At 38.7% G+C, this 13209-nt stretch overlaps 2 protein-coding genes across 3 annotated transcripts; both read left to right on the top strand.

Moving 5' to 3' along the window:
• The first annotated feature begins 4800 nt into the window (after nucleotides 1-4800).
• Nucleotides 4801-8630, top strand: LOC137580305 (V-type proton ATPase catalytic subunit A). Its single transcript, XM_068294281.1, has 5 exons — nucleotides 4801-4904; nucleotides 6008-6108; nucleotides 6183-6880; nucleotides 6938-7915; nucleotides 7994-8630. The coding sequence occupies exons 2-5, from the start codon at nucleotides 6033-6035 to the stop codon at nucleotides 8084-8086; spliced, it is 1845 nt and encodes a 614-aa protein (XP_068150382.1). The 5' UTR covers nucleotides 4801-4904; nucleotides 6008-6032; the 3' UTR covers nucleotides 8087-8630.
• Nucleotides 8631-9215: 585 nt separating this feature from the next.
• LOC137580319 (V-type proton ATPase catalytic subunit A-like) lies at nucleotides 9216-11870 on the top strand. 2 transcript variants are annotated; one of them, XM_068294297.1, is made up of 3 exons: nucleotides 9216-9333; nucleotides 9436-10644; nucleotides 10722-11870. In XM_068294297.1, exons 2-3 carry the CDS (start codon nucleotides 9553-9555, stop codon nucleotides 11793-11795), a joined length of 2166 nt encoding a protein of 721 aa, XP_068150398.1. In that variant the 5' UTR covers nucleotides 9216-9333; nucleotides 9436-9552; the 3' UTR covers nucleotides 11796-11870. The 2 variants fall into 2 exon arrangements, with proteins under 2 accessions (XP_068150398.1, XP_068150397.1); XM_068294296.1 differs by having other exon boundaries at nucleotides 10710-11870.
• Nucleotides 11871-13209: the final 1339 nt, after the last annotated feature.

The raw sequence follows: 13209 nt of genomic DNA, 5'->3' as shown, positions 1-13209 counted from the left end.
TCTTAATTTCTATTTTAGGAAGTTAACAGATTTGACTGCCTAGTATTTAGCTCTAAATTAATGAAAAATAAATCAAGACCTTTAACTTCACCAGTTGGGAATTAGAAGAGAGAATAAGAAAATTGGCAAATTCTATAAAGCTCATCCGAAATTGTTGTAATTCCAGTTTACGCCAGACCTTTAACCTAAACCAATTTAAGTCCAAAAATCTGAAGGTTGGGTAAAAGTATTATATATAATTCTTAGTAAATACATTCCCAACACTATTCCATTTCATTTTCTGGCTCATTTTTGCTAGTTCCATTAACTATATCTATGCTCTGTGAATAGCTTTATGGTCCTTTTCCTTGTTGCAAGATGCACATGAAGCCATAGAAGGAACAAGAGGAGCAGTTTTAAAGGATTTTCAATGTTCTTGCAAATTAGTTTAATCCTCTGTGTTTATGTGTGTGTGTGTGTGAGTATGAAAAAAGTTTATTGTTTTTTTCTTGTTGTTGTTGTTGTTGCTGGTGATGTTGAAGAGGTGAAGGAAGGGTAAGTTGAAGCCATTACTGAAGCTCCTGCTGTTTGCTATGTATGCTGCTGTTGATGATGTTTTTTGTTTTTTAGGGAAGCCTCTGAGCTCAACTCCTGGTGGTATCCTAGAGCTGCTGGTTGCTTTGTTGCTTTGTTGCTGTTTGTGGGTAAGCTTGGAGTGCAGCACTTTTGGAAGAACTTAAGCCAAAAACATGTATGCAACGGCAACGGGAGTTTGCCAAAAAGTTTCTTGATATGTTTTTGTTGGCTGTGCTATAATTTTCTATTGGCCTAAATACTTGGCAGTAAATATTTCAATTTCATTCTTAACTAATGTAATTGATGCTTTTAAGTTTTAATTTTGAATGCCTAAACCCATTTGCATGCGGTCAATTACTCTGCTTGGATGGCTGGAATGAATGAATGTGTCAATGATTAGACGACAGGACGACAGGCGACCAAATGCCAAATGATAGCGCAAATGTGTTGGACCCTTCGCCGATTTCACTCATGTCGTGGTAGTGCCCCCGCCAACCGCTTGAGCTGCTTCTCATACCCCTTTGAGGCTAATGCAACTGACATTCGGGTGTACTGGAACTGCAGGCTATAATCAAGTGAATGGCAGCGTTTGGGCAGTTTAATTTATGGTCACCAATATAACGTCCGAACCAACATGAATCCCCACCGGCACCTACATACATCCCTCTGGCCTTTAGACACATTACTCGACTCTTAACCTCCTCCTTCTGCTCCTCCTCACCGCACAGCATCCAGGATCCCGGCTCCACTCGGTGCATGTAAATTGAAAATTATGGCAATGCGCAACAAGATTAGCCCCCAATGCCAATGGAGGAGAAAACACCAATCCCCCATCTCCACGCCATCGCTACCCCATACATATAGTAAAACAAGACCAAATGAATTTATTGAGCGTACAAACCAAAGAGGAGAGGAAACTGAAAGCTGAAAGCAGAAAGCAGCACGCGAGAAGCATAAACTAAATGAATGCATGGACGACTACCAAATGAAGTTATGACTTAATGTATGTACACAGATATGGATAACAGATAGTACCTAAACTTGGATATTGTCTATATACATATGTCCATAATAAATATTGAGAATTATGCGGATATATGTACGTATGCAGTGATTTCATCCGCTTATTGCAACAGTGATTAGAGATTTGATTAACTAAATAATAAATGAGCAATGGCCATGAATGAATTCTTGCATGTGCGTAATTTATCTAGTCAATAGAAGACTCTAAGGGCTTTCATAATACATAGACATATTTACTTTCCAGGACTCGGCAATATTGTACTTAGTTCTCATGTTTATGATTTTTACTGTGAAAATTTATGTTTGAATTTTGAATTACAAAGTGAAGGATAATATTGGATATTGTTTATGTTTGCCAAGAAAATGTTTTGATGTTTTATGTCTCAAAGATAATAAAATAAATGTATATACATAGATACTTAACAAGATGATGTCCAGGAAGAACTCTAAACAGCCAGATGGATAAAACTTGTACTTGATTGGATAAATTCATTGCTATATCTAGTTGTAATTCTCAACCAGTTTCAGAGTTGAAGTATTACAATTCTGAGTTGTTCGCAGAGTTTAATTCTATAAAATCCCTAATGAATTTCAGATAAATAAAACTTCAATGAAATAAACTGTTGATCATTATCCTTCAGCTACTGAAACCATAAATGGTAACCTTATATTGTTTTGAAATCCAGTTTTATTCAAGTGTAAAACAACCTGTCTATATATTTTTAAAGTAATTCGCTATGAAATAGATTTGATGTCCTTTCAAACGTGTCACCTTCACTTTAGTTTCTGCCCCTTTGACTACCTTAGTTCTTTCTATGTATATCTCTCTCCCCCCCTCAATCTTTAGTTATCTTTTTTAGCTATATGTGCAGAGATATCTAAGAATGACTGTCATATTTTTGCTATCTATCTGTCAAATTCATGCCACAGCATCTTCGCTCTGGTGCGCTGCAGTTGCCACTGAACATTTTTCTGCGCCATTTTGACATAGAATCAGATGAAGAATCCATCCACATTCGCCAAGTCTGGGTTCTCTTCTAGTGCAGTGGCAGGCAACTTTTCATGCTGCCTTATTATGCAAATGTCTCAACTGGTGCTGTTGGTGGTGGTGCCACTGCTACTGCAATTGCTGCCACTGATGCTACATGCCAACGTCATCGATTTATAAGTTATGCAAAAGCCAGGAGCCAGAATCCAGAAGCATCCCTCTCAACAATCCTTGGCGAGTCCAAACGTTGACTGTTGACTGTTTGACTACTTTGTAAGCAATGGTTTACTGTTGTACTTGCCACTTTTGCTGACTGCAATCAGAAATTTAGCAAAATCAATCTCTGCCCTCCGAACCCCTCCCCCTCATTCATCGCCCCAACCGCCTCATCTGCAACTCCTTTAGCGTTCCAGACTCTGGCTTTGGCTTTGCCTTACTCAGTTTCCAATTAGAGTTCAGATAGTTTTTTTGCTCCTATTGCTGCTGCTGATTGGTTGCACATAAACAAAAGGGCAAAAACTGAAACGAAACCAGAGTAACAACACGAAAAGTAAAAAAAAGCAAAAACCAAATAAAACCAAAGTACAGACTTCTATATACTCTATAACAGACTACCTGGAAGACGAGCTGCAAATATATGTAAATTTTTATCATCAAAATATTTCAAAAAATGGCAACATCAAGATTTATATCGGAATTGCCTTAAGGATCATAAAGTAAAAAGAAAGGAACCAATATCATACAAACCAACACAGAGACAATAGAACTGAATACCAAAATTTTCGAGCAATAACCAAATGGCTTATGAAATTTGTTAAATATTATCTCTCCTTTCACCTGTCTGTCACAAAGCATTTAACAATTTGTATATACTCTTTCTTACTAAAGGTATTACAGGGTATTACAATAACACAACATTGGTAAATATCTTTTTACAATGCGATTTTTAATCAAAGTTTTTTTTGCCCCACTTCCTGATGCTCAAATCGCGAAGGTGAGTTCGATAAGTTTGGTTCGAGATTACTTATTTAAGTTGATTATTTAATTATTGGGAAACCCTCGCATTTGGGGGGCAATTAACGTAAATTGATTAATTGAATATTGCATTTTTCTCCCTCTGCCAGTTTGAACAGTTTTATCTGCATTTTTATTTTCTTTTTGTTGTCGTTTGAACATTTCAATGGGAAACTAAAAGCCCTTGTAATTAATTAATTGAAATTTACATGTTTTTCCATGTCATATATATGTACATATGTAGATACGTATATATTCATATAGGGATTTAATTTTTTATTATTATTCAGATTTGTTTTTTTTTTTTCATGAGCCCCGTTTAGCCTTTTTTAAGCATAATTGATGGAAAAAACTTGACTATTTTAGTAACTATTTCTATAAATGATTTAAAACAAAAGAAACAAAAAAAATGAAACCATTGATGTACTTGTTTTATACAATACAAAAAACTTAAATCATTTTTCAATTCAAGTCAATAAATGATACAAATGGCATTAATGAATATTCTCTCAATATAATGAAAAGGAATGAGTTAATTTGAAAATGCTTCAGGCGGCATTTATAGTTAGTCCAGACCTGTTTACACATAAAATTTTGTTATTTTTGTGTTTTATTTCTACTTATGTAACTTTCATTAAATCGTTGTTAAAATACCCACCTCAATGTACATAGAGAGATCACGATTTTCGATCTCAAAATTAAGATTTAAATTGTAACAATAACTTGGTCTCTTTTTCTACTGATTTTTGTTGGATCTCTGAAATCTAAACTATTATAGAGCAATGTTAAATGTTTTTTTGTTATGACGTTCAATCAATTTGATATTCCATATAAAAGATCATTAGAAAATAGGTTTTAAGTACTGCATTAGATGATCATGTGAGAAGCAACGATTCCCTACAAAGTGGGAAGACACTTTAAGAAAACCGTTACGTATTTCGAAAAAGTCTGATTCACGATATTAAACTTCACCACATTTTAAGTAAACCAGTTACTTTACTCCATTGAAGTAACAACTTTTAAACCGACCCACAGAACTTCTACCAACTACGTCAGCTTATCTCTTACTTTCTTTCACCCTCTCTTAGCAATTGCTTTAAACTCTCTTTAACCAGCATTGCTTAGCGATAATACTTAAAAGCTCTGCTCACATTCGATAACAGCTCACAACTCGCAAGCAAAACGAAAGCTCAAGCAAAAGCACAAGCACACACAAACACGATCGTCCAATTGGAAACTTTTTGAAGTTCAGTCGGTTTCAGTTCTGTTGGAGAGAAGCAGCAATTACACGTTCACAAGACGTTGAACGCGAAGACACAAAAAAGTAAGCACCAATAAAAATAAAAAAAATATAAAAAAAATTTAAAAAACAGAAACGTAATACAAAAAAAAATACTAACCGCAGCACCAAAAACAATATCAAACGTAAAAATAAATTAAATGTGAGCTGAATAGCAATTAGTTTGCCAGTAAAACGAATGTAATATCGAAAACAGCTTAAAATACAATAAAAACTGCATATTGGGCAAAATGCAGAAGACATGGTTAGATAACACGCGAAAATCCCAAGTGCAAGTTGGAAAATTTATTAAATTCTACATGTGGAAAATTAAAGGCGAAACTTTTTTTCTTTACTTTTCTGCCTTGTCAGCTGACCTCCCCCTCGCGCTTGTACGATAACTCCCTCGTTCTCTCTATCTCTCTTTCTCGCTCATGCTCAGGCGGGGTCTTGTGATCGAATTCGAAGTCAGGTCTGCTACCAAAAATGTACATATCAGAAGTTCTAAATGAAGTTGCAACCACAACTCGAGATTATTCAATTAAAATCCAATATGGTGGATACCCACATAAAAAACTCTCTCTCGCAATCACTCTCTCTATTTCTACGTTTTTTTTTCTTCTTCCAATTGTCAGCTGACAGAAAATGACAGTAGTCTTGTGATCAACGTCAAAACCGAATTGTCAAATTTTCGAACTCGAATGCGAGCGCGAGCCTCTCTCACATAATCTCACTCTCTCGGCTTGTGATAGATAACAAAACCGCCCGCATTTTTCATTTGAATTCGAAATAAAGTAATTAATATTTTATATAAACGATTTACATTTTTATTTAATAATTGAGATTTAATATGCACACAGAAGCGGTGGAAAAGTGAGAGAGTACGACTATGAGAAAGGGAGGGGGTGGCATGGCAGGTTTCTACTATTTGTCCATGGGAATAATTTTTTTTCGAACTTGCGCAAAGCTTTGTCACGTGAAATGAAAGCTCTGCTTTTAAAGTTTTTTTTTTACACATAATTAAGTGGGGAGTTAAAAAATAGTGATAAAAGAGAAATACAAAAAGTAAACTCAATCAATCATAATAGTAAATATTAGTAAGGTGAAAAAGGTCACGCGCTAAGAATTCTAATTCTATATCTTTACAGTTATAGAGCCAAAGCAAGCAGCATTATGTCGAACTTGAAGCGTTTCGATGATGAAGAGCGTGAGTCCAAATATGGACGTGTCTTCGCTGTCTCGGGTCCTGGTGAGTAGCAACCGGAGAGGAAAATGTTTTCCCCGTTTTTACTTCTTATCTCTTCTCTCCAATGATCCTCGCAGTCGTCACCGCTGAGGCCATGTCTGGCTCTGCTATGTACGAGTTGGTCCGTGTCGGTTACTATGAGCTAGTGGGTGAAATTATCCGTCTGGAAGGTGACATGGCCACCATTCAGGTGTACGAGGAAACTTCCGGTGTCACTGTCGGCGATCCCGTGTTGCGTACTGGCAAACCTCTATCCGTGGAATTGGGTCCCGGTATTATGGGCAGCATTTTTGATGGTATCCAGCGTCCATTGAAGGACATTAACGAGCTCACCAACTCCATCTACATCCCCAAGGGTGTGAATGTTCCAAGTTTGTCCCGTGTTGCCAGCTGGGAATTCAATCCCTTGAACGTCAAAGTTGGCTCTCACATCACCGGAGGTGATCTGTACGGTTTGGTGCATGAAAACACTTTGGTTAAGCACAAAATGATCGTGAACCCCCGTGCCAAGGGTACTGTGCGTTATATTGCCCCATCCGGCAACTACAAAGTCGATGATGTTGTGCTGGAAACAGAATTCGATGGTGAGATCACCAAGCACACTATGTTGCAAGTGTGGCCTGTGCGTCAGCCCCGTCCCGTCACTGAGAAATTGCCCGCCAATCATCCCCTGTTGACCGGTCAGCGTGTCTTGGATTCCCTCTTCCCTTGTGTCCAGGGTGGTACCACTGCAATTCCCGGTGCCTTCGGTTGCGGCAAGACTGTGATCTCACAGGTAAGTTTTAGCCCAAGCTCTAAGATTATTCAAATTTTAACACTTGCCCATTTCTAGGCTCTGTCCAAGTACTCCAACTCTGATGTCATTATCTATGTCGGTTGCGGTGAGCGTGGTAACGAGATGTCTGAAGTATTGCGTGATTTCCCCGAATTGTCTGTTGAGATCGATGGCGTTACTGAATCCATTATGAAGCGTACTGCTCTGGTAGCCAATACCTCTAACATGCCTGTGGCTGCTCGTGAGGCTTCCATTTACACTGGTATCACCTTGTCCGAATACTTCCGTGATATGGGTTACAACGTATCTATGATGGCTGATTCCACATCTCGTTGGGCTGAGGCCTTGCGTGAAATTTCTGGTCGTTTGGCTGAGATGCCTGCCGATTCCGGTTATCCTGCCTACTTGGGTGCTCGTCTTGCCTCCTTCTACGAGCGTGCCGGCCGTGTCAAGTGTTTGGGTAACCCTGAACGTGAGGGCTCCGTGTCCATTGTCGGAGCTGTATCGCCACCTGGTGGTGATTTCTCTGATCCCGTCACTTCTGCCACTCTTGGTATTGTACAGGTGTTCTGGGGTTTGGACAAGAAATTGGCCCAACGCAAACATTTCCCCTCCATTAACTGGCTCATCTCGTACTCCAAGTACATGCGTGCTCTAGATGATTTCTATGACAAGAACTTCCCCGAATTTGTGCCACTCCGTACCAAGGTCAAGGAGATCCTTCAGGAAGAAGAAGATCTTTCCGAAATCGTGCAATTGGTCGGTAAAGCTTCGCTGGCCGAAACCGATAAGATCACTCTGGAGGTGGCCAAGTTGCTCAAGGATGATTTCTTGCAACAGAACTCCTACTCGTCATACGATCGTTTCTGCCCCTTCTACAAGACCGTCGGCATGCTGAAGAACATTATCGATTTCTACGATCTGGCCCGTCACTCTGTGGAATCGACAGCTCAATCTGAGAACAAGATCACCTGGAATGTCATTCGTGAGGCTATGGGCAACATTATGTACCAGCTGTCGTCCATGAAATTCAAGGTGAGCTATACTTTACAGAAAGAGAGTTAGGTAATGACATCCTAATAAAATTTATTGTTTTTTTCTTGTTAATTCTAGGATCCCGTCAAGGATGGTGAGGCTAAGATCAAGGCTGACTTTGAGCAGTTGCACGAAGATTTGCAGCAAGCCTTCAGAAATCTGGAGGACTAAATCGCATTTGGTCTTACGTTTACAATCTAATCTTATATTTGTTATTTAGTTAACTTTTACAAAAACAAGAAAAAAAAGCAAAAGAAAGTCAACAAAAATGTGCGTACAGTTCCGTCGAAAAAAACAAAAATCAAAACTCCGTGCAATTCATATTTGTCCAACATTCCTGGAAACATTCCGGCCTGCGGTTGATACTTTTTTTATTCAAACAATATTTTGCCAACAACAACTAACTAAAGTCCTTCCATAATGTACTTTTCGCTTGCCCCCCACCTAGGGAAGGGGCCAAGCCAGCGCACAAAAGACACCTTCTACCCACAAAAGAAAAAGGACCACCCATACACACACACACACATACACACACAAATACAAATGCATGCATAAATAGTATTATTGTTTAATGAATGAAAATTCTTGTTTTATTTGTGAAAAAGTCATGTTTTCTCCCCCCTCCCTGTTTGTTTGTTAAATATATGTAAATATTTAAAGTATGAAAAATTAAATGTACGAATAAAGTGCAAACAACAAAATACATTTAATGTAATTGAAAGACTCTCTCACTCACTCTCTTTCTCTCTATCCGTCTCTAAGGCAAACATAAAGTTAATTGAAGGACATTTCCAGACACAAAACGGACAGCTACGAAATGGACACATGTATACATACATAAGTCATTCCAAAAATTTCATCGACTTTTGGACAACAATTGAAACAACTGGCTGACCATTCCCAGTTGGGTAAACAACATATCCAAATTCAGAGATGAACAGATATAAAATTCTGGAAAAAAACAAAGTTGCCTTTACTTTAATTACATTTTAATTTAAAGTCTATTGGGTTCTCATGAACCATTGTTGTTCAATATTTATACTTTTAACTTGAAAAGTTGATAATTAAGAGCATTAACTAAGTAATTTTTCAGGAGATGTTTATCTTATATCTTTTAAATATGGTTTTTGGCTTTCAATCTTCAAACTACGTATCTTCAGTGTTAAATAGGCTAAATTATTCATGTTATAAAAATGTTATTAAGAGTTTAAGTCAAAACTACTTACCTTTATAAGTATGATAAAATATTATTTTAATAACAAACCTATCATGAAATTAAGATTTCAGTCAGACGTTCATAGGAAATTTAGTTATGTTTTTCACTATCTGAAAAATATTTGTTCATTTACATTACATGGACCTACCAGAATATTTTCAAGATATCTTTTAAACCACTTTAATAAGGATAAAACAGCAAGGTTAGGTCTCTATTAAAGAATATTTTAACTTATTAAAATATTTGTTTAATTGTTTTAAAAAGTAAAAAGAAAACTTTTTTAAATTACATTTTCGACTTTTAGATACTGCCGATTCGTTTCAAAGTATATTCTGGAAATGATCTAATTTCCAAAAGTTTATTGTCAAGCTGATTACACTTTGTTTTTTTCTATATTCACATTTGTAAAAATTTTGTTAGTATGGATCAGCAAAAGAAAGCTAAATTAATTAAAAAGTGCCAATGCCACAGTGATGACGAGTCTGGAACCATTTGTGGTACAGGACCTTCTGTCCATAATAATGTTGCTTCTGTCCAGAGGAATACTTCTATACCCGCATGCGATTGCAATGGTCCAAAAACCGCAGACTGCTTCAATCAAACCTCATTCGCGACTATTGACTCTTTAGTGGAATCCTTGCAAGAGGCTTATAAGACGCCCAACGAAACAAATCGAATAACAACATTTCACAAGGATCTAATCAAGGAGATTAAAGAAGATAAACCCCTTACAGAGGAATTCTTAGCGAGTGCCACATTGGATGATGAGGTTGTGGAAGAGGCTCATGGTCGCATATTTGGAGTCTCTGGCCCAGTGGTGAATGCCGAAGAAATGGCCGGGGCTGCCATGTACGAGCTTGTCCAGGTTGGACATTATCGTTTGGTTGGCGAGATAATTCGACTGGAAGGGGACATGGCCACCATACAGGTGTATGAGGATACATCAGGCGTCAGTGTCGGTGATCCTGTCTATACGACTGGCAAACCTTTGTCTGTTGAACTGGGTCCTGGCATTATGGGCAGCATTTTCGATGGCATTCAGCGACCATTGCGTTCCATCTCCGAGCTAACGGGTTCTATTTATGTTCCCAAAGGGGTCAATGTCAAGAGTTTACCACGCAATGTTTTGTACTCATTTACGCCGGAAAAGTTTAAAGTGGGTTCTGTCATAACAGGCGGTGATATCTATGGCACAGTCCATGAGAATAGTATGCTGGAACATCGTCTGATGCTAGGACCCAAAGACCAGGGTACTATCAAATGGATAGCACCAGCTGGAGATTATTATGTGGATGACACAGTCATTGAAACGGAATTCGATGATAAGGTTAAGAAGCATTCGATGTTACAAATATGGCCAGTTCGTCGTTTTCGTCCAGTTGTCGATAAATTACCAGGCTCATATCCCTTGCTAACCGGACAGCGAGTCCTTGATGCGTTCTTCCCCTGTGTTCAGGGTGGAACAACAGCCATACCAGGAGCTTTTGGTTGTGGCAAGACGGTAATATCGCAGGTAAAGTTAATGATTATAGATTCTTCATGGGTAATACAATTTTTTTTTTCTAACGGTCTCACTAGTCTCTTTCGAAGTATTCAAATTCGGATGTCATTATCTATGTGGGATGTGGTGAACGGGGCAATGAAATGTCTGAAGTCCTGAGAGATTTCCCGGAACTCACAGTTGATGTCAATGGAACCAAAGAGTCAATTATGAAACGAACTGCTCTGGTGGCAAATACCTCAAACATGCCCGTGGCTGCTCGTGAGGCTTCCATTTACACTGGTATTACCTTGTCCGAATACTTCCGCGATATGGGTTACAACGTATCTATGATGGCTGATTCCACATCGCGCTGGGCTGAAGCATTGCGTGAGATATCTGGTCGTCTAGCTGAGATGCCCGCCGATGCTGGCTATCCTGCCTATTTGGGTGCTCGACTTGCATCCTTTTACGAACGTGCTGGACACGTCAAATGCTTGGGTAGTCCGGATCGTGAGGGTTCTGTTTCGATTGTGGGAGCTGTCTCACCACCCGGTGGTGATTTCTCTGATCCTGTCACTTCGGCCACTCTTAGTATTGTCCAGGTGTTCTGGGGCTTGGACAAGAAATTGGCCCAACGCAAACATTTCCCCTCAGTCAATTGGCTCCAATCGTATTCAAAGTATATACGAGCTCTAGATCCCTTTTATGAGGAAACCGATCCAGAGTTCATTAAGCTTCGCGCTACAGCCAAACAAATTCTTCAAGAAGAGGAGGATCTTTCAGAAATCGTTCAATTGGTGGGCAAATCCTCGCTCAATGAGATTGATAAGATAACTTTGGAGGTGGCCAAAATGTTAAAAGATGATTTTCTACAGCAAAATTCATATAGTGATTATGATGCGTACTGTCCCTTCTATAAGACTGTGGGAATGCTGCGCAATATGATAGCCTTCCATACGCATGCAGTTCGGGCCGTGGAACGCACAGCTGGCCAGGATGCCCATGTTACTTGGGGCCTGATTAGAGAACGTGCCTCAAATGTTATGTATGATATATCTACCATGAAGTTTATCAATCCAAGTGAAGGTCCAGAAGTTTTCAACGAGGCCTGCGCTAAAGTGTATAACAACATTATTAAGACATTATCCGATATAGAGGAGAATGTGGCACAATATGCTTAAGTCACCGAAGGCTTCTTTTCAAACAAATTTGTGTGGGTATGTAATGTGAATAAATCGTTTGTTGTTTCTTAGAAATTTTCCAAATAAATTAGACTTTTTAGGCTAATAAAAGTCAGACTCCAGTTAAGCCTGCAGAGTGTCCTTTCGCGACTTTCAGCTTCTAGCTAAAACGTTTCCCAGTTTGTTCTTCAGTTAAAATCTTTTTCTTTTCAATATTTAATATATTTTTCCCATTCTACTTTTTATCGGCTTAAATAACATCATAATCCTTCACTCATATTTCTGACAGCATCCTTTTCTAGCTTATTTATTCAAATAGGATTATCTTGAAAGTCTGTAAAGTCATCGACAATTCTAGTTTTTAGTCATTAAAACTCAGTTGCTTCATTTTTCCTGTTTCACCAGATTTTCTCTCTCCCTCTCTATCTGTCTTTTTGTGCCAACTGACACTTGGGTTTTTTTTTGTCTTTCAACTAGTTAATCCTCTTCTCTTCCTCATTTGCCATTTTACATTTTCTCATTTTGCATTTGCAAGATGCGATAATTTTCATCATCATGGCGGCAGGGTAAATGTCGACAAAAATGTTCGTTGATTTATAGGAAAAGTTTATTAAAATACCACACCAAATGCCACCTCCTACTATACCTCAAAACGAAACTCTAGCCACACAAAAGTCAAGCTGAAACTCAGCCACTCATCCCCCAAGAGGAGAGACCTCCCATCATTGAATGCTGCTGTGCACAAAAATGCAGGGAGAAAGAGAGATCGATTTCGATTCAATTAGTGGAAATTAAATGTAAGTATATATAGATATATATATATGTATATATATAGGGTTTGTGGGTGGGTTCGTTTGACTTTGTCGATAAGCTGCAGAGAGCAGAAGCCAAGAGGTGGCGGGTTGAAATTTTTCTTTTGGATGGAATGAGGTCTTCTCTGGATTGCGATGATTACATTTCCGCACTTCACCCGCCGACATTCGGGCCGCTGGCACCACAGCAACCAAGTCAGCCATAAAATGAGCGCAGCAAAAAAAAAAAAATCGCAAGCCAAAAATCAGAATCAGTTCAATTGCAAATTGAAAATCCCCTTACAACTTCCGTTTCCGCTATGCGAGTCAAACGAGAGACAGAGACAGAGAAAGATATTAAACAAGTGTGTGTGAGAGAGAATGGAGTCGTATATGTGTGTGTGTGTGTGTGTATGTTGAGCAATGGTATGGGTTTTAGGGAGGACATTTCGGTTCGGTCTCTGGCTGCCATGACAAACGTGGCGTATGAGCAATGCGCGCTAATTGGCTGCCATACGAAGTTCTCTTCGTTCCTTTTCGTTCCCGTTTCCGTATCCCTTGCATGACTCGCAACGCTTGCGAGCTTCCCGCTCGTTCGTTGCCCCCGCTGACATTTCAACTTT

This window comes from Drosophila tropicalis, unplaced genomic scaffold (assembly GCF_018151085.1).
Source record: "Drosophila tropicalis isolate 14030-0801.00 unplaced genomic scaffold, ASM1815108v1 contig_845, whole genome shotgun sequence".
NCBI classification, from domain to species: domain Eukaryota; kingdom Metazoa; phylum Arthropoda; class Insecta; order Diptera; family Drosophilidae; genus Drosophila; species Drosophila tropicalis.
The sequence above is the reverse complement of the archived record's forward strand: the minus strand, read 5'-3'. Positions and strand labels throughout refer to the sequence as shown.